Source organism: Neofelis nebulosa, chromosome 1 (assembly GCF_028018385.1).
Source record: "Neofelis nebulosa isolate mNeoNeb1 chromosome 1, mNeoNeb1.pri, whole genome shotgun sequence".
Classification (NCBI taxonomy): domain Eukaryota; kingdom Metazoa; phylum Chordata; class Mammalia; order Carnivora; family Felidae; genus Neofelis; species Neofelis nebulosa.
In genome coordinates this window covers 238,946,071-238,971,520 of record NC_080782.1, presented here as the reverse complement: position 1 = coordinate 238,971,520, position 25,450 = coordinate 238,946,071, and the positions used below count along the sequence as shown (strand labels likewise).

The 25,450-nt window shown below is 42.3% G+C and overlaps 2 protein-coding genes across 7 annotated transcripts in view; one reads left to right on the top strand and one right to left on the bottom strand.

The window, feature by feature from the left end:
- The window catches only part of MTMR6 (myotubularin related protein 6), a 46,945-nt gene extending 39,826 nt beyond the window's left edge, over window positions 1-7,119 (bottom strand). For 4 of the 5 annotated variants that reach the window (XM_058689680.1, XM_058689675.1, XM_058689667.1 and 1 more), the window contains exon 1: window positions 6,945-7,119. In XM_058689680.1, the coding sequence (XP_058545663.1) occupies window positions 6,945-6,968 (24 nt within the window). In that variant the 5' untranslated portion in view covers window positions 6,969-7,119. The remainder of the gene's footprint in view (window positions 1-6,944) is intronic. The other variant, XM_058689658.1, reaches the window with a different exon arrangement.
- Window positions 7,120-20,530: 13,411 nt separating this feature from the next.
- The window catches only part of NUP58 (nucleoporin 58), a 50,644-nt gene continuing 45,724 nt past the window's right edge, over window positions 20,531-25,450 (top strand). Inside the window, exon 1 of one of the 2 annotated variants that reach the window (XM_058689636.1) lies at window positions 20,531-20,836. In XM_058689636.1, coding sequence (XP_058545619.1) covers window positions 20,730-20,836 — 107 coding nt within the window. In that variant the 5' untranslated portion in view covers window positions 20,531-20,729. The remainder of the gene's footprint in view (window positions 20,837-25,450) is intronic. The other variant, XM_058689629.1, reaches the window with a different exon arrangement.

Below are 25,450 nucleotides of genomic sequence, written 5' to 3'. Positions count from 1 at the left end.
TCAGATTCTGTGTCTCCCTCTCTCTCTGCATCCTCCCCCACTCTCTCTCACAAGATGAATAAACGTTAAAAAAATTATGAAGAGCATAGGACGAACATGAACATAAATATACATTATAAAGAGAGTTTACTAAAAAAAAAAAAAAAGAGTTTACTAACTCATTCAACACAATTTTACTAGCTATCAATAAAGGTCAATTTGTCTGGGCCTCGTTTTCTTTATCTGCAAAATAAGTACAATAATCTCTCCCTCGAGGGCTGCAGTAAGGTTGGATAATAAATGTAGGTACTTTACCCCAAGGTTGCTTGAAAAACAGTAAGCAATAAAGTGCTCAAATGTTTGCAAAAATTACTACTGTTATTAAGTTAGTAAGCTGATAAGGTAAGTTGAGCCCTGACAGTCCTCTATATTAAAACAATGTCAAGTTCACATGGAGAAAAGGAGGAAGAGGCACACCGACCCAATGTTCTAATGTGTGCTACAGTTGGAAAAAACTATGTTTTCCTAATATAATATTGAAAGCAAAGCTCAACAAAATTTTCTTAACTAATACACAGGAAATACAGAATTCTCAATAGAAGAGACAGAACACAAAAGGGGGGGAGCATAACATTTATTTGATGAAAAAGAAACTCCCACTAAAGTAGAGCATCTGTGATGCTGTAGATAAAAGGATACAAAGGGAGGATTTTAAGCACCGTAGCCCATGATCGGATACGGTTTTTAAGATCTTTCCAATGGCAACGTGGAGAAAATGTTGAGTAGAGAAGAGATGGGAGGAAGGAAACCAGGTAAGAGGCTAATGGAGTGATCTAAGGGTGCCTGGGAGAGACGTAGTAAGTCCTGGGTTAAGCCACAACAGACAGGATAAAGAAGCCCATCGTGAGATAAGGAAACTGAGGTGAGGAGGAAGGAGAAGTAGAGAAATAGAGGCTTCTCGAAGATGTTAATCTCGTCAGACCCGTTGCCATTCACTACGATAAGGTATAAAAAGAAATATAAATCTGAGGGAAGAGAGATTATATATGACTCAGTTGAGGATTATTTACCTTAGTAAATGAAAAATTATATTCACATCAGCAAATATAATAGAAAAATCATTACATGACTGCCTCAATATGGCAATCGCTATATGGATGTGACAGATAATAAAATGAACCTGAACATTAGTCCAAAGGGTTTATACGTTTATTTAGTACTTTAGGTTCCGGAGAAACTTTAGGTTCTGAGAAAATTTACGAATTATTCTGTTCTTTGCTACAAATCCTAAGGTAACTGTAAAAAAACAAACAAACAAACAAAAAAAAACAAAAGAAGGAAATCAGATCTTTTTCTTCGCTAAAATTATCAGCATACAAATTTCAAACCAGAGACTCAGCCAACTTCTAAACACCAACTGCTGCCTCATATTTCCCTTTTTCACCAAGGAACTAAAAGTACTTCACAGATGTTGCGACAGATCTTTCCCAGTGTTTTCCTGGAAACGTTTTAAGTCAGGTATTTAGGGAACCACAACTCTTTCAATTGACTAGCACTGAGGCCCTACAGAAATAGTGTTCGGATCCTTTAATTATAGGTATTGCCACGCGCAAAAAGACAGTGGGGAAGAAGGAAAAGGTTTTGGGAACAGAATAAACAAAGAAGAAATGGTGCCGGGAGAACACAACTGGAGGGTATGGTCATTATGGTGAGGATGGGAAACGCCAACACATTACTTTGAGGGCACGTAAGCTGAATTGTTGCCAACTTTGGGCCTGCACTGAAAGGTCCCCGAATGGTCTAAACAGGAAGTTCAAATTTCAGCTGATTACAAAGCTGGAAAGGAAAAACGCAGGGAATCACACATACTCAGAATCACATCTAGAAAATCCAGACACCGAGTGGCCTCTGGGACAAGAAAGGACCAATGGCTACCCTCCAAGTTCTGCATCAAACAGCTGTACTTTACAACTCCCTGACAAAGGTTACTGAAGCAGAAAATGCACTGTCAGGGATTCTCGGACTTGTCGTGAGCCACCCCTATAGCCAGGCACCCATTGGGACTCTTAGTATCCACACGCCGCAGCACTGACGTCTTTCAAAAAGAAAGAGCGTCAAGCTGCCTTTGTGAGGTGGAAGATGAACCTCAAAAGGGCAGTGACTGCCATCTTTCTTTGTTCGTGTACCCCCAGTTCCTACAATAGCGTCTAGCTGAATAAATCACCAATGAGACCGATTATAAATCCAGGGACGCTTTTCAATCCTGTCTTACTTTGCTTTTCTGCAGCATTGGACACAGCTGACTTTTCATGAATGGCTTCCTGTCTCACTCAGTAAAAGCAAAGATTTCACATCAGCCTTCAAGGCCTGCCCCTTTGCCCCACTTTTAATCTACTAAAGTGCTCTCTCCTTCACTCACTCTACTCTAGCCACACTGGTCTTCTTGCTAGTTCGTACTAAGCAGGCATGCCCAGCACGGGGTTTCTGCCCTTGTTGTTCCCTCCTCTGGGACTCTCCCAGCCACCCCTTCCCAGCCCCTGTCCCTGTGCAGACGGCTTGCCCCCTCATCACTTTCAGGTCTCTACTCAAGAGTCACTACCTCTGTAAAGACTTCCCTAACTACCCTACTTACAACCATCCTCCCCCAACCTCATTCTGGCACTCTCCACAGCAGTTACTATCATCTACCATGTTACATATTTGACTCATCAATCTTGTTTGCTGTTATGTCTTCCCCAACGAGCAGATGAGTTTTATAACGGCAGGGACTTTTGTCTGATTTACTGACCACCGTTTCCCCAGTGCCTAAAATATACAAGCCTAAAGACAAGGAGAGAGCAGAGGAAGAGGAAGCAAAGAAGGAAATTAGAATAGGGAAAACTGTTCCCTTCCTGTGACTTGCCTCTTCCCGTTTTATCCCTAATACTCTTTCTCTGACTCCTCTTCTCCTGCTCCCCCTTTGTAAGTATTCTCAGAGCTCTAACCTTCACACTCTTCTCCACAGAGCCTCTACGTGTACTCCTTGCAGAAACTCATCCATAAAAGAAAAAATCAATGATTACCTAAACACTGACAGCTCCCAAATCTTCTTCGGGACCACACTTCTCCCCTGACCCTAGACCCTCATAATCGGCCACCTGCTAGACACAACCGGACCACCTAAGTTCCTCTCCTCCATCCCCTACTTTCCTTCCATTTCTACTCATGCTGACCTACCTCACTATTCAAATCTCTTGATCAGACCATTACTCTGTGGAGAAGAGGAGTGTTATGGTTAAGAGAACAGGACTGGTATCAGAAAGATCTAGATTCGGGGCGCCTGGGTGGCCCAGTCGGTTGAGCGTCCGACTTCCGCTCAGGTCATGATCTCGCGGTTTGCGAGTTCAAGCCCCGCGTCGGGCTCTGTGCTGACAGCTCAGGGCCTGGAGCCTGATTCGGATTCTGTGTCTCCCTCTCTCTCTGCCCCTCCCCCACTCACACTGTCTCTCTCTCTCCTTCAAAAATAAATAAATAAATATTTAAAAATTTTAAAAGAAAGAAAGATCTGGATTCACGTTTCCACCTCTTACCTAGTAGAGCTAGCTGTCTGAGTCAGGACAAGATATTTAATCCTCTGCAGGCTGGGGTTTTCCCACCTGTCTAATGGGATAGTATTAGTGAGTCAAAATGGCATTTTACATGGGGAAAAGCATTCAGGTGCTCCCCACAAACCATTGGTTCTTATTTTTAGTCATTCCCAGCTTTGCATATCTTTCCCTCTGTGTAACTGATAACATGTGTTTGTATACATACATGTATGATCTTACATTCTAATGACAAAACGGGTAGCAAGCTAAGAACAAACTAGGCGTTACTTTTGGAATAATTCACTTGAATCCTAGTGAGGTCAGATTTTCATAGGACACTCAAATCTTTAGTAAACTCTAGAAAGCAGTCTTCCGTATAGAACTTAGGAAAAACATTCTTCCATTACATTCTGTAAAGTTCCATTCACAAACAGCATGATATCATTCGACATCAACAGATGATGTCAGCCAAAGCACTGGAGCCTGGCAGGGAAAGGAGAAAGACTGTATAAAGAAGTGTCTCTGCTTATTTCCCATTGTTTCTTGGCAAGACTATCTCACTATGGCAAAATTAGAGCTCAAAGTGATAGGCATAAGCTTGGAAATGGTCTTTCCGAAATTCAAATTCACACCTGACATCTTTAGTGGTACAGTTCGTAAATCAAATGTGACCAAAATAGGATGATGTTCCTGAATTTTATAGCTATAAAGCCATTTAATCAGTACTCAGCCTCTGGTTAGTAAGCAATAATAATAATAAAAAACCTCACAATGACCATAAACTATACAAAAAAAAAAAATGCCACATATTATTTACTTATGTCAAAAAGAGATTTTGGGGAAGAAAAAGCTCTTAGAATTACTATTAGATTCATTTCTGATTTAATATTAATACATTTTAACAATTAGATTAAAACTAGAGAAGAAAAAAACATTATGTAATCTTTGGAATTAGACAAACCTTGGCTTCGCTCTTGGCTCTACCCCTCATTAGATAATTGGGCAGATTACTTCAACTCTCCAAGTCTATTCCCTCATCTGTAAAGGTTGATAATGTACCCAATTGGCAAGGTTATTCAAGAAATTAGTGACAATTTTGTATAAAAAATATATTTGTGAAATTGTAAGTACGGTAAAGAAATACTGCACAGTTGGCTCTAGAGACATAGAGTTGCTCAAGAAATGGTCATTATTGGGGCGCCTGGGTGGCGCAGTCGGTTAAGCGTCCGACTTCAGCCAGGTCACGATCTTGCGGTCCGTGAGTTCGAGCCCCGCGTCAGGCTCTGGGCTGATGGCTCGGAGCCTGGAGCCTGTTTCCGATTCTGTGTCTCCCTCTCTCTCTGCCCCTCCCCCGTTCATGCTCTGTCTCTCTCTGTCCCAAAAATAAATAAAAAACGTTGAAAAAAAAATTTAAAAAAAAAAAAAAAAAAAAAAAAAAAAAGAAATGGTCATTATTACTTTCCAAATACAGCGGTCTCAACACAGAACAAGACAATCGTTACGTACGACTACAATCAGTTCTTGATCATAGTGACTAAACTGCTAAATTCCAAACAGCTAAGTCAACTTAAAGCAATTCATTTTTAGTTTTGAAATACAATCATTTTTGCAGTAAATTAACCATGTCCAAGTGAAGGCTACGCATACTAGTATAAGAATGCAATAGGCTATGTTCATATCAATCTTTTAAGACTAAGCCATGATTTAAGAAAATATTACAGTAAACGCAATGATCAGAATGTAGAACGAGCTCCAAATCTATCGTGCTTACTGCTACATAACCGGTGTCTGTACGATGCCTGGCACGTAACTGGGACCTGGTAAATATTTGTTTAATTACAGTCTGTCTATAGCCACTTAAGATTATTCCAGAGTACTGGTGGTCCAATGCTAGAAAAAGAATTCAAAGTAATAAAAGAGCACAACTTGAGAAGCAATTTTAATAGAAAATTAAATTTTGCTTCTTAAAAAGTCGTAAGAGGACCTGGCTAAACCATCAGCATAGGCCCACTGTGAAAAGCTACTATATAATATACATTCAGAACTTTGGAACCAGGACAAGAACCTGATCTGATGCATACCTCAGCCCTCTTTTCCACCTCTGCATTTTCTACTAGTTTGGTTATTTACTTAATTAGCCTTCTGTTTTCAAACTTTAAGTACCAGCAACTTGAAGAATTACAGAGTTGCTTTACTATTCTTCTCTTTAAAAAAAAGATTTTTTTGAAAGGCATTAGTTTTTAGCGTCTTCAATTTTACTATAGTATGCGCAGTCAAAAACAAGCTCCAACAAAAATCCGTGACCTCTAACAAAGGTTTGTGAAACATTTTAACGGCACAGACCTCAAACTCCCCATGGGACAAATGAAGATAAGGCATGTCTGCTATTTTTCTAAATGAATGGTAACTTTAGGATGTGAGGCTACTGAACAATGGTTTCAGGAAAACACGAAGTCAAGATTCACAGTGGGTCCCTCTTCCTTGTGTTTTTAGGCGCCCAGAGGTCTTCAAATCATGTTATTCAAGTCTTGTCTCGGTTTGCTTTCTCCCTCCCAAGGCTGAAGCTGAACGTAATTGCTGGTAACGTAATTCGGTAACATTCTGATGCTATCCCCTTCAGTTTTAACATTTGTAATGGAATTATAAGAATATTGTGTGTTCTTAAAGGTAAATGCCTTTCGCACCCAAATGTTAAGCATAGGATTTAATAAGCTCAACTAAAAAAGAGTTTCATCGGACACTTTAAAATATGGGATGCCATTTTTTTCTTCTCCATAACTCCTCTGTTAAACTATTCACACCAAAGACAATGAAGTTTTGAAGCACAGAGACGGAATGCCAAATTTAAACGACTGGAGACCGAGACAAGCAAGTGAGGTGGAGCAGAGCGCTGATCGCAGCGTCTCCAAAACTTCCATCAAGAAACCGTGACATGGGACAATTCAACGTGAACAAGGAAAAGCTTACACAGCACCGGAATGCTGGTTTGAGGACCCACCCGTTTTCCGGTCTATGGGCGGCGAATGGCTGAAAGCAGCTGGAGCTAAAACAGCCCCAGTTCTGCCCCCCAAAGATGTAGCGCTAGAGGGCGGCGACCGATTTCATGGGACTTAACCCCCCAGCAGCCCAAACCATCCAGACCCTGACACCCAGGGCTGAAGCGAGACTGCCACTCCCGTAGGTACAGGAGGCCTCCGCACCCACCTCGGCCCAAACTGCCCCTACCCTCCCAGACTAGGCCCGGGCAGGCCCCCTCGGGCCTGGGGCCGGCCCCCCCCCCCCCCCCCCCCCCGCGCGGCCGGTCCTTAGCCCCGGTCGGGCCAGCCGAGCTCCCATCGCCTCGTCCCTCTGCCGGCTCAGACCATGGCCAGTGGCGAACAGCTCTCTGCGTCCGACTACCTTGGTCGTACGGATGTGCTCCATTTCGAGGAGACGGCCGCCGGCAGCCAGCCTCACGGGCGTACCATGGAGCGACAGAACCCCGGGCGGACACAACCACCCAGGTCCGGCAGGAACTATCAGCGGGCCAGCGCCGCGGCCCGTCAGCCCGCCCCCTCAGCCCGCCCCCTGGCAGCGTCAACCGCGCAGGCGCAGCTGGCGTGCGCCGTCTCCAAGAAACCCTTCCCCAAACCGGCGGCCGCGAAGGGGGCGGGGACCGGCGGGGCAGAGCGTCCTCTGGGGGAGAGCGGCGTCTCCTTCTTCTGAGCCACCGTAGATCCTACAGCGCCCCCTGCTCGTGGAGGCTCGCCAACCCCTAGCAGAAGGCGTCCCTCTATCCGGCAGTTGGCCAAGGACAAGACATGGAGGCGAGCTCGGTGGTTCATAGACTTTTCTTTGCTCAGGAATGGACTGTGTGGACGTCCTGGTGTGAAGAGAATTTAGTGGGTGAGGGCGAGACAAGACGTCACTGAAGTCCATTACCCTGCCAGTGGACAGCACCAAATTTCAATACTTTCTCTTTAGGTGCTGTTGTACTAGAATCTGTTCCGAGGAAATCATCAAATATATTTAGTGTAGCCTTATTTGAAACAGTCAAAATTCCCCATACTACAGAATTAGTTATAGAAAAGTGTAGTATGTCCGTAAACACCAGCATCCATTAAAAAATTATGCGGTAGATCCTAACAAGTAAAAGCTGAACAAACTTGAAAATCATCAACTTTCCCTAGACCTGCAAGAGAACTGAGGTCACCGGGAATATCACTGCCCCCAGAATTAGAGAGGGGCAGGCAAATACAGACAATCACAACTAAAGGAAACAAACCCACAAGCAGCAACCTTCCTGGGCACCAAGGCCGGACAGTTTCTTTTACCTAGGTAAATCATGTCCAAATATCCAGAAAAACTTACAAGACATACTAAAGGGCAGAAAACAGTGTGAAGAGACACAGGAAGCATCAAAACCAGACTTGGATATGACAGGGATGTTGGAATTATCAGACTGCAAATTTAAAACAATTAGGGTTACTATGGGAAAGGGTCTTATTTATCTGGACAAAGGAGACAACACGCAAGAACGGATGGGCAATGGAAACAGAGAGACGAGAGTCCTAAGTAAAAACCAAAAAGAGATAGTAGAGATAAAGAACACTGCAACAGAAACGAAGAATGCCTTTGATGGAGTTATTAGCAGTCTGGACATGGCTGAGGAAAGACATCTCGTTCCTCGGAGAGCTTGAGAATATTTCAAAAACTAAAACTTCCAAAACTAAAACACAAAGAAAACAAAGACTGAAAAAAAAAACCAGAACAGAATATCCAAGAACATGGACGCAGGACATCTACAAAAGGTGTAGTATACATGTAAAGAACATCTGAAGAGGAAAGAAAGGAACAGAAGCAAGTATTTGGAACAATAATGTCTGAAAATTTCCCCCGGTTTAATGTTGTATGTCAAACCTCAGACCCAGTAAGCTCAGAGAACACCAAGCAGGATAGATGTCAGAGAAACTACACATCATTCTCAAACTATAGAAAATCAAAGATAGAGAAAAAAAAGTCCTGAAGAAGCCAGAGGAAAAGAATAGTTTACCTATGGAGAAGCAAAGGTAAGTATCACATTTGACTTCTCTTCAGATGTGAAGAGACCGCACAAGCAAGAGAGCAAAGTGAAATAAAGACTTTCTTAGGTAAATAAAAATTGAGTAGATTTGTTGCCGATAGAGCTGCCTTGGAAAAAATTGTTAAAAGAAGTTCTTCAGAGAGAAGGAAAATGATACAGGTCAGAAATTTGGATCTACATAAAGAAAGGAAGAACATTAGAGAAGGAATAAGTGAAAGTGAAATAAAAACATTTCCTTATTCTTTATTGATCTAATAATAAACATTTTGTTCAAAATAATAGCAACAATGTATTTGAGTGTGTGTGTGTGTGTGTGCGCACACGCACGCACACATGCTTAATGTATAAGTGAAATGAAGGACAGCAATGACACAGGGATGGGAGGGAGGAAGGAGGAATTAGGATTATTTTGTTATAAAGTACTTGCACTACCAAAAAAATTTATGCTGTAGAGGAATATTACATAACAAAAATGTTGATGCTGTATTACTGAGTGGAATATAAGCTGGCTATGGAATGATAAGATCAATGTGACTGTGTTTTGTAATTTTTATGTATACCAAAAAAGTTTACATTTCTAAATGGGAGGATTGCAGGTGGTTTTTGTAATTCCTCTATTTCAGTGTTTCTCAGCCTCCAGTGATTCTGCCCCTCAGGAGATATTTGGCCATACCCGGAGATATTTTTGGTTGTCACAACTGGGTGCATGGGTGGAGACGCTACTGACATCTAGTGGGTAGAGGCTAGGTTTGCTGCTGAACATCCTACAATGCATACCTACAGACACACACCTAACAAAGAATTATCCAGAAACATGTCAATAGCGAAGAGATGGAGAAACCCTGCTTTACAGTTTCCCGATGTTCTATACTAAGCAGGTTTTTAAAAATTTTTTTAACGTTTATTTATTTTTGAGAGATACAGAGACAGAGTGCGAGCAGGGGAAGGGCAGAGAGAGAGGGAGACACAGAATCCGAAGCAGGCTCCAGGCTCTGAGCTGTCAGCACAGAGCCCGACGTGGGGCTCAAACTCACGGACCACGAGATCATGACCTGAGCCGAAGTCGAACGCCTAACCGACTGGGCCACCCAGGCACCCCTATACTAAGCAGTTTTGATGCAATTTGAGTTTTGGGTTTAAGAGTGAATGCTAAGAAAGAATTCTTGAGATGTTTTTGGTGCAAAAAGATGATTTTATTATAGCACAGGAACAGGACCTATGGGCAAAAAGAGCTGTACTGGGGTTGTGAGGAGTAACTGACTATATACTTTTTAATTAGTGGGGGTTAATGATAGCGTAAGCCTCTAAAGAATGTGGAAGCAAGGCTTTCAGGACCTTGAGGGGCTAGGTGCTGTTAGGATAAGGTTACCTTTAGTCTTTTAATAAAACGTAAACACTAAGGCACTAAGGCAACCACGAGTTCCTTGAGGAAGATCACACTCTGCATGCTTCACGTATCAGTGGGCTGCAAGCTGTAAGGAAATTTAAGCTACATTTCTCTTGCCCTTGTTTCCCTCATCAGTTTCACTTTTTGTAACTAGAAAATGCTGCTTGTAAAACATCATTATAATTTTTACATCATCTTTCTTACCATGTTTGATGTTCTAGGTTTTTTCTTCTTTCTCTTTTTTAATGTTTATTTATATTGGGGGGGGGTGGTGTGGGAAGGGGCAGAGGGAGAGAGAGAGACAGAATCTGAAGCAGGCTCCAGGCTCTGAGCTATCAGCACAGAGCCCTATGTGGGGCCCAAACTCATGAGCCCTGAGATCATGACCTGAGCTGAAGTTGGATGCTTAACTGATTGAGCTACCCAGGTGCCCCTACATTTTCTTTTCTGGTTAAGAATTTGCCAGCATTTCATTCACTTATTTAATTCAACTTGTCTTGGTGTTGCTTTGTCTTATTTTGGTTTGGTTTTTTTTTTTAGGTGCCTGCTGTGTTTCAGACAGATTACCAAAGCAAGTGAGATGCTCATTAAGCACAGCAGTCTTTGTGGTGAAATTACTTTCTCCTGTAAGGTAAGTATGAAATAAGATTGAGCAACCTAGAAACCAGTCCTGGTACAGTAGCACATACAAAAGAAACACAAATCCTGCTTCCAACAAGGAAGAAAGAAAGAAAGAAAGAAAGAAAGAAAGAAAGAAAGAAAGAAAGAGAAAGAAAACACATTGAAAATTAATGTAGGTCCTTACTGAAGACCTTTTGAGAGATGAGAATAGGGCAAATTATATTGAGTGACACACATCACGACTTCCTTAATAAAACCTCTTTGTATGATTTTTCCATGTTTTTGTCGTTTTCCCCACTTCCTGTTCCCAGTTTACCCTCACGTATCAGGTTGTCTATCCTCCACCTTCTTTTCTCTTGTCATTTCTCACTTTTTCTCTCTTACTGATTCTAATAGAGAGGGAATAACAATGATAATACTTACTACCTGATAATCAGGAGTCAGAAAGTGTACCAGATGCTTTACCTGTATTCTGAGGAAAATACTTTCCTCAACTTAAAGATGAGGAAAGTAAAATACAATGAAGTAACTTGCCCAATATCACGCAACAGAGAAAGCCTAGATCCATGACGTGAAGCCAGACAGTCTGACTCTAGAGTCTGTATTATTAATAATTATTCTATATTGATTTTCCACAATCCATATAGATGTTCCATTGATGATAATATGATAGGCTAGGAAATGACCCTGCCTTAAAAAAAAAAAGACTTAAAATAACAGGCAAAGTAGAAATCAAGTTCTGTAAAGCACCAGGTAACAGACAAGATAGTGAGGCCTTACCGTGCAAACTATAAGGGAAAGTATATACCCAGAGAGTTAAGCAGGAAACTGGAAATGTGGCAAAAGGGCCATTTCCAAACCAGGTGCCCTTAAAGGATGCAAAATTCAGAAGTCAAAAATCTCAGGCCCACTCAGGTGGGGAGTTTAATGAGGCACTCTCTCCCTACGTAAAGCCAGGGCCGTATGGAAACTCAACCAACCCAAACCCTAGAATATAGCAGAAAATGTGCATTGACACGGAGAAAAGAAGGGGGTGCAATAATTGCCCATCTTGAAAATATTACAACCACAAAAAGGTTATTAGATGGATGTACAGCCTAGATTCATACCACCTAAAAAAACTTACCCCAAATGTCAAGCTGTGAATGCAGTTGAAAGTACCTGGAATCAGTAATGCCTAGGACGCTTTTTACAATAAACACAAATCCTTTTATAGTGAATTCTACTTCTACTGTGGGTTTCAAATAATTCTCACAATTAGTTTTCAAAGGAAAGCTGTGGTGATTCGTCAGAGTAAAAAATAAGTAGTACACAAGGAAACAATTCTCAGGAGATAATTGGCAGTTAACAATGCAATAGCAATAAAAGATTTTATAATTATCAGGCTTTGTTTCTAAAACAACTATGCTCATTTTGTTTAAAGAAATGAGACATTTAAAATATCTGCAGTATAGGGGGGAAATAATTAAAAAAATATTTTTTGCTTATTTAGTTTTGAGAGAGAGACAGAGACAGAGCATGAGCATGAGCAGGGGAAGGGTAGAGAGAGAGGGAGACACTGAATCCGAAGCAGGCTCCAGGCTCTGAGCTGTCAGCACAGAGCCCAACGCGAGGCTTGAACCCAGGAACTGTGAAATCATGACCTGGGCCGAAGTCAGTTGCTTAACTGTCTGAGCCACCCAAGCGCCCCGGGGAAAAATAATTTCTGAATGATATAGCAAATATGAAGAACCAAATCTAACTTCTATAAATTAAATACAAAAATTGGAATGGAAAGCTCATTGGATGGGTTTAACAGATTAAGCAAATTAGAAGAAATAATTAGAAAACCAGAAGTTACTAAAAAAAATTATCCACAAAGGAAAGGAGTACAGAGAGACAAAAAGAGTATAAATATGACAAAAGATTCAGGAAAAATGAAGGAAAGAGTGCAAAGATCTAACATAAACCTAATCACAGTTTCACAAGAATAAGAGAGAGAAGAAGAGAGACTGGGCAAAAATAACATTTGATGAGATAATGCCTGAATTTTTTTTTTTTTTTAGAATGCATGGAAGACACCGATCCACAGAATAAAGAAGCCTACAAATTCCATGTTTGATAAAAAGAAATCCATGTCTAGACACATGATAGCGAACTACAGATTCACTATGGTGACTTTGTTATGGCAACACCAAAGACAAAAAGGGAGATCTTAGAAGCATCCAGAGTAAAAGTACAAATTACCTCCAGTAGATCCGTAATTACATTTACAGTTGACTTCTTATCAGCAATAGTAGAAGGCACGTACCAAACATTGCAATGGTATCTGCCGTTTACTGGAAGAAACAACTAATGATCTAAAATACTTTTTGCAGGGGTGCCTGGCTGGCTCAATTGGTAGAGTATGTGACTCGTGATCTCAGGGTTGTAAGTTTGAGCCCCATGTTCAGTGCAGAGATTGCTTAATAATAAAATCTTTAAAAAATCAAATAAAATAGGGAGGCCTGGGTGGCTCAGTCAGTTAAGCGTCCAAATCTTGATTTCGGCTCAGGTCATGATCTCATGGTTCATGAGTTCCCGCCCCACCTGGGGTCCCATGGTGACAGTGCAGAGCCTACTTGGGATTCTCTACCCGCCCCCCCCCCCGCCCCCCGTCCCTCTCCCACTCTCTCTCTCTCTCTCTCTCTCAAAATAAATAAATAAACTTAAAAACATTTTTTTAACGGGAAATAAATCACTTAAAAAAATAAAATACTTTTTCCAGGAAAAAATATCTTTCAAAAAATGAAAGTAGGGGGGAAAAAAACTCAGACATCTTCCAAAAGACAAAAACAGAAAGACTGAGTTTGCCATGATCCACGTTACAGCAAATTCTAAATTGTATTTCAGAATAGGGAAAATGATCACAGATGGGAGATCTAAGATACAAAAGAAATGAAGATTCTTTTTTTTTTTTTTACATTTATTTATTTTTGAGACAGAGAGAGAGCATGAACAGGGGAGGGTCAGAGAAAGAGGGAGACACGGAATCTGAAACAGGCTCCAGGCTCCGAGCTGTCAGCACAGAGCCTGACGCGGGGCTTGAACTCACGGACCGCGAGATGATGACCTGAGCCGAAGTCAGCCGCTTAACCGACTGAGCCACCCAGGCGCCCCATTTAATGTTTATTTTTGAGTGAGTGAGACACAAAGCACAAGCAGGGAGGGGTAGAGACAGAAGGAGACACAGAATCCAAAGCAGGCTCCAGCTCTGAGCTGTCAGCACAGAGCCTGATGCAGGGCTCGAACCCATGACCGCGAGATCATGACCTAAGCCGAAGTCTTAACCGACTGAGCCACCAGGCGCCCCGAAAATTCTTTTTAACATAAAGAAATGAGAGGCGCCCGGGTGGCTCAGCCAGTTAAGCTTCTGTGTTTGGTTCAGATCATGATCTCATAGTTTCGTGAGTGGAGCCCTGCATCCGGCCCTGCGCTGACAGTTCAGAGGCTGGAGCCTGCTCCAGATTCTGTGTCTCTCTCCCCATCTTTCTGCCTGCCTCCCCCACAAACTCATGCTTTGTCTCTGTCTCTCAAAAATAAACGTTAAAAAAATTTTCAAACACAGAAATGAGTAAATGTAAATATACACGAACTGCTTACAACAATAATAAAGTTTTGCTAAGTTGAACAATAATTCAGATACATGAGTTAGGAGTGAAATAAAGTATCCTAGTATCCTTGCATTACCTTGGAAAAGAGTGGGAGTGCTGGTTAACTTTAGCCTTAAAAAGTTGTGTTTAGGGGCGCCTGGGTGGCTCAGTCAGTTAAGCGGCCGACTTCAGCTCAGGTCATGATCTCGCAGTCCGTGAGTTTGAGCCCCGCATCGGGCTCTGTGCTGACAGCTCAGAGCCTGGAGCCTGTTTCAGATTCTGTGTCTCCCTCTCTCTGACCCTCCCCCGTTCGTGCTCTGTCTCTCTCTGTCTCAAAAATAAATAAACGTTAAAAAAAAAAAAAAATTAAAAAAAAAATTGTGTTTATATGTGTTATTTGCTAGAGTAACTGCTAAAATAATAGAAACAGCATGTAAGTTCCAATGTAGAAGGTGAAAATGGAATTTTAAAAAGATGTATTTGCCACAGCATAAAAAGAATATTAGATGTCAACAAATTTAACAAAATATGTGTAAGATATTTATAGAGCATGTTACAAAACTCCATAAATGGATGGATAATAGGTATACAGATATGCAATCTCAATCTTCTCCCTCTCTCTCCACACACACACACACACACACACACACACACACGCCTAAATAAATGGGAGGGTATACTATATTCATGGAATAGAAAACTCATTTTTAAAATATATCAATTCTTCCCAAACTACTCTATCTACAAATTCAGTGTATGCCCAATCACTACCCTAACAGTCTTGGTGTGCGTATGTATTTTGGGTGTGGTGGGGAGTTGGCAGTACATATGTGTGATAAGCTGATTTTACCATATATATGGGAATGTAAAGGGCTAAAAATAAGTTTGAGGAAGAACAATAAAGCAAGATTTTCCCAAAGGGATTTTGGAGACATTATAAATTTACAGTAACTTAGGTAGTGTGTTGCAAGAATAGGGCAGATAGGCTTGTGGAACAGAATGAAAGTCCAGAAATAAACCCACATATATAGATATTTGATTTATTAAAAATGTGATATTGGAGATCAGTGTGGGGAAACCCTCTTTTCAGTAAATAGGGCTGAGAAACTTTGGTTTCTATATGGGTATCTATATGGGTAAAAAGATGAAATTTGAACCTTACCCCACACTATGCATTCCCATGTTGAGTAAAGACTCAGATGCAAAAAAGCAGCATAACAGACTTATGGAGGTTAGGTGAGAATAGTCTCATGACTTTATTATGGAGAAAAATATTTAAATAAGACCGTAAAAAACATTTACATAGTAAATTGAACTACATTTAAATTGTATATTTCTATTCCTAAGAAAAAAAGACAATAAGGCAGTACAAAGCAATCCAGTTTGTATAAAAGACATTTTTAACATATATAGTCTACAAAGGATTCATATTCAGAAAATATAGAGTTCCTATAAATAAATTTTAAAAAGGCAGAGGCTCCACAGAAAAATGGGTAAAACATTCGAACAGGACTTCACAAAATAGGATATCCAAAAGTTCAATCACTATATGTAAAAGTATTTAACTCTATTATTAATCAGGAAAGTGTTTTGGCAAGGATCCGTAACAGCATGGACTCTCAGACCATAGTTGCTGTGGGAGTATAATTTGTTACAAAGCCTTTCAAAGGTTTATCATCACCTTACCTAGTTGAACATGTTCATAGCCTATGAACCATCAACTCACTCCTAAATGTGGACTCTAGAGAATCTTAAGCATATGCAATAGTATGTTATGTATATTATGTATATGCAATAGTATAGTATAGAGTATTATGTATAATAATGTTTTTAGTACCCCATCTGTAATAGCCCAAAACTATAAACAACAGCAAGAGTAAAATAGGTGGATAGATAAATGGTGATACAGTCATAAAATGGAATAATATGCAGCAATGTTAATGAATATTCAGTTACATATAACAGCAAAGATGTGGGGCGCCTGGGTGGCGCCGTCGGTTAAGCGTCCGACTTCAGCCAGGTCACGATCTCGCGGTCCGTGAGTTCGAGCCCCGCATCGGGCTCTGGGCTGACGGCTCGGAGCCTGGAGCCTGTTTCCGATTCTGTGTCTCCCTCTCTCTCTGCCCCTCCCCCGTTCATGCTCTGTCTCTCTCTGTCCCAAAAATAAATAAAAAACGTTGAAAAAAAATTTTTTAATTAAAAAAAAAAATAACAGCAAAGATGAAAATCATAAGGTTGAACAAAAAATGCAAGACACAAAACAACCATATGCTATGATTCCATTTATGTTATAGTTCAAAAATAGACAAAACTCAACTATGTTTAGGGGTGAACACAGAGGTGCTAAAACACTAAGGAAAAGTAAAGAATATATTCTTACAATCATCAGGAAAATGGTTACCATTGGAGTGTGAATGAGGAAGGGCATAAAAAGAACTTCTAAGTTGCGTACAGCATCCAGTTTCTTGATGTGGGTGGTGGTTACAATATGGGCGTTTCATGACGTGGATGTTTAGTTTATAAACAGAACTTGTATCCTTTCTGCATTCTTCTGCAAGTATGATATTTTCGTAACTGGGAAAAGTCTATGAAGTAGGACATTTTAACTTCTTTTCAAAGTAATATATACTGTTGTTTTTTTTCTAAAGTCCAAGGGTAGGGGCATCTGGGTGGCTCAGTTGGCCAAGCGTCTGATTTTTTATCTCAGCTCAGGTCTAGATCTTAGGGTTGTGAGTTCAAGCCTCACATTGGGCTCTAACACTGGGCATGGATCCTACTTTAAAATAAACAAACAAAAAAATAAACAAACAAGTATTCAAGAGTAGCATAAAGCTTGTAACAAAATTTGGTTATCCCCTGCTTCATCACTGTTCCTACTTCCCCAAAGCACTCATTCTGATTTTTGTCTTTTTCTTGTTTTTACTTTCGTATGTCTAAGTAACATAGTTTTAGGACTCTTTCTTGACTTTTTCAGTTTTAGGTAATTTTTTTCAGTTTCTTCCTTCACTTAAGGTCAGAATTTAGCTCTTGTAGGAAATCCCCTGCTCCCAGATTTGCATTTCTCCTTCCTCTTGTGCTATTAAAGTTTTAACACCTTAAAAAAGTTGAATTCACACTCATGTTTTCATTATTATTCTTATAGACTCTTCACTGTGATTCCAAATTAAGTACTCCACTTACATTTCCTTTCTTATATAATTGAATTTTTTTTTTCAATTGCCTCTTTGAGTAATTTGCCTAGTTTTCTTTCTCTCTCATGTTAAGTATTCTCACACTAGATCCAGTATTCCTTCATGGTTAAGTCCGACAGATAATCTCTCAGTTCCATTGTTTTTCCTCGAGACATCTGTCCAGAGGTCCCTAGATATCTCTAAGAGTCTCTTCCCTTCTTATTCCAGGTTGTTCCAGTTGTTCTCTAGGCCTACTGAATTATCTTGGGACTCCCCTTCACCAGTATATGGTGAAGCCAGGGAAATGTCTTGATCAGTCTTTTGTGTTGAATTCCCAGATCTTATGTTGTATTCTTCTTGATTTGCTTACTTTGTTCTGTTCTGTTTTGGTGGAGTATATTATTTAATGACTTCCTGAAATAAGGCAAAAGACAAATCTTTGATGGATAGTTTGGCTGGGTCTAGAATCCTGTGCTGGGAAAAATTTTTTCTCTTAGGATTTTGAGAGCTCCCAGAAACACATCCTAACTTCCACGGTACCTGTTTAGAAACCTGATGACTTCCTGGTTTCCCTTCGGAGGTCCCCACTTTATTTTCTCAGGAAGCTTTCTGGATCTCTTCACCCCCATGATCTGAAATTTTAAAACAAGAAACTTGGTTTTCTCCTCTATTTCCATCCAGTGTTTTGAGAACATGATGAACTCTTTGAATATTTTGTTTAATGTTTTTTATTCTTGAAAGAGATAGAGCATGAGCAGAAGAGGGCAGAAAGAGAGACACAAAATCTGAAGCAGGCTCTAGGCTGTGAGCTGTCAGCACAGAGCCTGAGGTGGGGCTTGAACTCACCAGCCGTGGTATCATGACCTGAGCTGAAGTTGGACCCAGGTGCCCCCATGCTGAACTCTTTCAATCTAAAAACACATTTTCCTTAATTATGGGAAATTTTCTTATATTATTTCTGAGATAATTACTGTTTCTTTCTTTTTATTATTTTCTTCTTTTTTTCTCCCTTCCTTCTGTTATTGTTCTTCCCATTTCCCTCCCTTTCTCCTTTCTTTTTCAAAAAACATTTTTTTAAATGTTTACTTATTTTTGAGAGGGAGAGAGAGACAGAGTATGAGCCAGGGGAGGGGTAGAGAGAGAGGGAGACACAGAATCAGAAGCAGGCTCCAGGCTCTGAGCTGTCAGCACAGAGACTGATGCGGGGCTCGACCTGAGCTGAAGTCAGACACTCAACTGACTGAGCCACCCAAGCGCCTCTCTCCTTTCTTTCTTCTATCAGATGTGAAAAGTCCTGGTCTGACTCTAATTTATTATTCTTTTATTCCTATTCTCTAGGCCTTTGTCTTTTTTTTTTTTTAATGTTTATTTTTATTTTGAGAGAGAAAGAGAGAGAGCGCGAGTGAGCAAGGGGGCTAGAGAGAGAGGGAGAAAAAGAGCCTGTCCGCTCTGTCAGCGCAGAGCCTGATGCAGGGCTCAATCTCAAGAACTGTGAGATCACAACCTGAGCAGAAACCAACAGTCAGATGCTTAACTGACTGAGCCACCCAGTCGCCCCCTTTGTCTTCCAAATATATTTTCTGGGAAATTCTTACGACTTTATAATACCACCCTTATGGAGTAGGAGTTGTTCTCCCCCTCTTGTGGGGCAGTGTTTCTATATAAATGATTTGGAATGCTTCTGCACAAGATATTTTTCTATTCTTCCCCATTTATTATTTATTCATTCGCTTACATCAGTGTGGATTTACCGATGTTCATTTTAAACTTTTGGTTATAATCTGTTATTTCCTTAGTTTCTTGTTCCAGCTTTGGCCATCAGTAAATTTTTCACTTGGCTCCTATGTCCTTTGACATACCTCATCAATATAGGCAGGGGTTTTTTGGTTTCTGGTTTTTTGAGCACTTCCTTACTTTCTGGCACTACAATATGCTCCAGGCTCATCTTGCATCTTTTCCACCCCAACTCTTAGAATTAATAATTTCTCAAGGAGGTCCAGTCCCTTTAATTGGAGAATGATAATAGAATCCAAGACCTGGGCACTAGCTGTGCCGACCGCTACTGGAATGCTGTTCCTCCCAGGCTAAGAGTTCATTTGGTTACCTACATCTCCCTTTTTCCTTTTTCTAAAAATTTTTTGTAGCACTCTGTTCTGATTTTGTGGATCTCGTTTCTCTAGGTATAAGATAAGATAAAAATAAAGTTACTTGTTTATTTTTGCTTCCCAAATTATCTCCATTCCTTCGTTTTGTTTTGGTTTCTGACTTTCGCGTCAGACCTGTTCTCTAGTATCTGATGCTCTTTGACCATCCTTTCAATAAAATGTTACTTAGAAACAATCTTTGTAGGAGAGTTTGACATTTGACGAGCCTCATGCAGAACGAAGAGGTAAGCATTTTGTTGGGGATCCCCCATACCACTACTTGAAGGTACTATGCGTTTGAACGGGCACAAGGAATTCTGGGAACAGTTGTCTTGTTGGTAGCAGCAGCAGAAACTGAGTAGAGAGCCCGTTAGGCACCACACACAGGATCGAAAGGATCCATACCATCTGCTCCTCTGCACTAGCTCTCTGCACAAACTCCTACCCAGCAGGACGCGCCGCAACACTTGGACTTGACCACAGCCTTTGATCGCCAGGGAGTTTGCGCAGCACCAACAGGGTCAGCCACAGCGCGCCCCACCCCCCGCAGCGGACTCTCTGAAACGCCGCGGAGCGGATGAATTATTATCGATCCATTACCGAAACGTCAGGGAGCAGACACGCTCCCGGTACTTCCCCGGGAAGGGGCGGTAGCCAACCAAAAACTGAGGTCGCCTCCTTTACTATAAAGGCGCCTGGAATGCTCCATAGGGTCTTCCTCACTCTGGGACTCCGCGCATCCCTTTCACCAGTAGGGAAGGACATAAGCAATAATTGCGATTCAACAACCATAAAGTACAGATTACGTCAACACGTCTCCCAATACAGAGCTAAAAAGAAACGGTCCGCCTTGCCTTTAACGCCGGACGCCACCTCCGTAAGAGAGCCGGCGGCACGCCCACTCCGCCCCCTCCCAGGGTGCCTTGCGCGGCGCGCCGACCCACCCCCGGTCCCAGGGCGCCTTGCGCGGCGGCCTCGCTCCCGGTGGGCTACGTGCGCGCGGCGGGCGCCGGAACGTGCTCTCGCGTGGTGGCCCCACCCACTTCGGCCTTCTCAGCCGCTGGGACTTGAAGTTCCCGCCAGGTCGCGGCTGGGTGAGAGCGATGCTGCGCGGCCCGCCTTGACTCTGAGGAGAGAGGAGCGTCCCCGGCCCCTTGCAGCTTGCTGACGCCTTCGAGCCCCGGCAGCCATGTCCACGGGGTTTTCCTTCGGGACCAGCACGCTGGGCTCCACCACCGTCGCCGCCGGCGGGACCGGCGCAGGCGGCGGTTTCTCCTTCGGGACTGGGGCGTCTAGGTAACCGCACCTCCTCGCTTTCCCCGGCCCGGGTCCTCCCCCTTGAGGCTCCGGTGGATGGGCCCGTCCCTCCCTCTTCCCCCCGCCCCCCGGGTTTCCTTCCCGGTGGGCCTGGTGGCAAAATACTTGCCCAGGGCCAGCTTCGAAGCCCTGCCTTATTTCAGCGCCCTGCCGCCCACCCCGGCGGCCTGGTCGGCAGGAGGGCGGATGGTCTCGGGGCTGTGAGGTCCCCCAGAATTTACGATGGTTCATACTCACACATTGTTCCCACGGAGGGGGTCTGGCTGCGTGGAAGGGCCTGGCATGTCCCGCCGAGCCCCAGCGGCGCGGCAGCCCGAGGCACGGAACGAATGGTGAACGAATGAACGGCACTGGGGCTTACTCTGGGGTTTTAGAAAAAGACAGTGTAATAGAAGATTTTAAGGGGCACAAGTCAGAGTTTCTCCCCGAGAATTCAGATTTCATCGCAGGAGACACGGTGTGGGACTCTCCAGGGCTTAATGATGTTGTGGGATTTTAAACGAGCTCAGGTCTTTGGACCTCATGGGACCCTCTCCTTTGTTGTTTCTTGTTTTAAACACTTGTTACAGCATTTATTGGTGATGATTTTGAACATGATGTGCAGATGAGTGTACATGAGCGAGTGTTGTGTTGTAATGACTTACACTGAAAAATGTAGCATATTTCTCGTTTTTGTGCAGCCTGCTAAACCACCAGCTCAGATGGCGAAGTAAAGCTAGCAGAGGTCCAGAGACCATTAAAATCGTTAAAGATCATTGTCGTGATGAGACATGGAGTCTTTAGAATTCAGTCTTTTTAAGGTAAAAGTGGAGGAGTTCCTTAAATCCAGTAAAGCGCGTAGAACGCGTTACACGGCGTCTTGTGAAGTTTGAGGAATGTGGTTGTAGATTAAAAGGGCAAAAAAAGAATCTTCCTTGGGTTAAAAAAAAAGGGGGGGGGTTGGGCAGACTACATAGTCAAATATAAAATCTGGGAGTCTCTCTCCTTTAATACCTCCTTTTCTTTCACTCTGCACACATAATCAGCAAGGCCTGCTAATTTAAAATTTTTCTAAAATATCTATCTATCTATTTATTTTGGGAGACAGAGAGAGACCGAGCACGAGCTGGGGAGGGGCAGAGAGAGAGGGAGGCACAGAATCCCAAGCAGGCTCCAGGCTCTCTCTGGGCTGTGAGCACAGAGCCCAACGGGGGGCTTGAACCCACGGACCGTGAGATCATGACCTGAGCCGAAGTCAGAGGCTTAACCCACTGAGCCACCCAGGTGCCCCTCCATTTTGTTTTTTTTTTTAAATGCTGGTTGTGATCTGCTAAATTGATGTTCTACTTCTGATGGGTCCTAATCTTAGGTTGAAAAACACTGCTGTAGCAACTTGGGCATTTTCTTAGTTCCTCAGGTGGGCTTGGCCCAACCCCTTCCCCTTGGGTCAGTTCCCGCTGATTGGAATCCCCCCGCCACCTCCTTGAGTGCCAGGCTAGTGTCTATTGTTGGGACTCCAATGCTTACCTATCCAGAGAGGTCTTTGCAGCTCTGCCAGTGTAGACGAGGTTTCCATCCTCATAGCACCCTGTCATATAGCACTTACCACGGTTGTAGTCAATTCATTATGTATATTTTATTAAAATTTTTTTTAACGTTTATTTATTTTTGAGACAGAGAGAGACAGAGAATGAACGGGGGAGGGTCAGAGAGAGGGAGACACAGAATCCGAAGCAGGCTCCAGGCTCCGAGCTGTCAGCACAGAGCCCGACGCGGGGCTCGAACTCACGGACCGCGAGATCATGACCTGAGCCGAAGTCGGCCGCTCAACCGACTGAGCCACCCAGGCGCCCCAATTCATTGTATTTTTTGTTGACTTGTTTATATTCTGATCCCAGCAACGGAACGGAAGCTCCATGAGGGCAAAGACCGTTTCATGTCGTTTTTTTGGGTAGACACAGTGAAGCTCAGTGCGTATTTTTTGAGTGCATGAGTGATTGATTCATTTCTCTCCACTGACTGGAAACTTCCTGAAGTCAGGATCTGAGTCTTACCACTCTGTCCTCAGTCCCTGTGACAGTTCCTGGCACATGACAAGGGCTTTCATAGATCCTTGTTGAATGACCGAGTAAAGGAATTCTGAGTCTTGAGCTGGAAACATGTACACAATCTTCAGAAGGGCTTAGATAAATGAATGAAAGGAGAGACCATCTGACGTCTGTCTCGTGGAGTACTGGTTTGAAGGCCTAACTACCCCTAGAGCCATCTAGCGATTTGGTCTCTAGGTAAATCGTTTCAGCAACGTTACTGTCCAACAGTTCCCACGTCTGGAAAAGGGGTATCATCTATGTACCTCACAGAGGTGTTGAATCGGATAAAGCATGGAAAGTATTTAGCATCACACCTGGCGCTTGGTAGGTGCTCAGTAAGTGTTACCTCCTGAGTCCACATTAGGGCAGGTCCTGATCTGCTGGAGTCAACTTGGCTTTTCTGTAGCACGTCTTAAAGAGTCACTAGCAGATAATACCAGGTTGAGGCAAAAATTGGTCATGTCTGGGGTGGCTTTTGGTTTTCATTAAGTAAATTTCTCTGCCACAGAGAAATTTCTCTTGCTTTTCTGAGTAAGAAGATACCACTTTGATATATTTCTTTGGTAATGTTTTCAAATTTAGGTGTGAAACACTTCATTGTGTCTTCAGTTATCAAGACATTTTAAATATTTTAATTGTCTTTTTAGACCTACCTTGGCTGTACTTCTTTTGTGTCTTTATGGAATGGCAGTAAAACCAAATGGGATCACTGATTTATTTGGGAGACAGCAGAGCATAATAACCATTTTTTTAATTTGATGTTTGTAAAATTTGCCAATAGTGTTTATTTAAATATCTTTTTTTTTTTTAATGTTTATTTTTGAAAGAGAGCAGGTGCATGCACTGGGGTGAGGAGGGGCAGGGAGGGAGAATCCCAAGCAGGCTCCGTGCTATCAGGAAGCCTGATACCTGGCTCGAACTCCCAAATCACAACATCACGACCTGAGCTGAAATTAAGCATCGGACACTTAACCGACTGAGCCACCCAGGTGCCCCCTAGAATACCATTTTAATGCAGTTAATTAAGTGTTTAGGATTTGTGCTTTGTTGGTGAAACTTTGCAACCCTGTTCGGCCAGCCCTCTGTACTGCACACCTGGGACACACATACACCTGTGCTCATAGAAATCATTTTAAAATCAGTGATAAACTGGGGCGCCTGGGTGGTGCAGTCGGTTAAGCGTCCGACTTCAGCCAGGTCACGATCTCACGGCCTGTGAGTTCGAGCCCCGCGTCAGGCTCTGTGCTGACAGCTCAGAGCCTGGAGCCTGTTTCCGATTCCGTGTCTCCCTCTCTCTCTGCCCCTCCCCTGTTCATGCTCTGTCTCTCTCTGTCCCAAAGATAAATAAAAAAGCGTTGGAAAAAAAAAAAAATTTTAAAATCAGTGATAAACTAAGACAGAGGGTGTAGTCTTTTTTTTTTCTTCCCTACTCAGTGTCGATGACTGATTTCAAGTTCTACCTTCTTAGTAAGCTCGTCTCTATTCCCCTTACAGTGATTAGCTGGCATAATACCTTGTACATAATGCGTTTAATTGAATTTATAAGTGTTCCTTATGATGGCGGTAGTAACATTTAATCTCTTAATCTTTCAAAAAATCTGTTAAGTGGGCACTGTTACTCCCATTTTGCAGATGAGGAAATAGAGAATCATAAACACTAAGTAATGTCACACAGGTACCAGGACACTGGGGTGCTGGTACTGGAACCCAGCCGTAACACTACTGCCTTCTTAAATTGAAACATCCCAGACTTTTAAACTTTTTAAAACTGACCTTGGCTTCTCTTATGGTGATTATGTCTGTATGGAAGGTGAGGGAGAAGTAATAAAGGTACGTATACAGGATGAATGGGATCTCCCATCATGTTACATGTTGATATATTCTCTCCTACACAATTTTTGAAGTGGCAAATTGTCAGGATTTCTTGTTTATTTTCATAATTTGCTCTCCCACCCATAGATAGCAAATTTGAGCCCCCGAGTTTTGATAAGAACAGTTGAAAGTTGTGAACTCTGTTCATATCACTTGTTATTATCAGCTGTTCTTTTTAAGCTTTCAGAAACTCTGGATCGAGGGTAATTTTGCTTTGCATTTTACTCTTGCCAGGTTACCTTGAGTCCTTCTCATCTTCTCACCCCCGCCCCCAGTTCTTACTGCTGTTTTGGTGGCAAGATACCTGTGTCCTCTGCCCCCCCACCCCCACCCACCCCAACTCCATGAATGTGGTAATATAGCAATAGAGAGGTAGTGAAGACCACTTAGAATAACTTTTCTATTTCTGGGTATGTTATTTTTCTTTATGTTATTATTAGTTGGGGAAGAACAAATGCTTTTGGAAATGTGGACTGTACATGAGTCATTCCAGAAGAAAATGATCCACGTTCATAGCATTTCCCTAGCCATTTAAAAGTATGCTAGCTTTTTTTTTTTTTTTTGAGAGGGAGAGACAGCATGAGCAAGGGCGGGCCAGAGAGAGAGGGAGACAGAACTCCAAGCAGGCTCCAGACTCTGAGCTGACAGCACA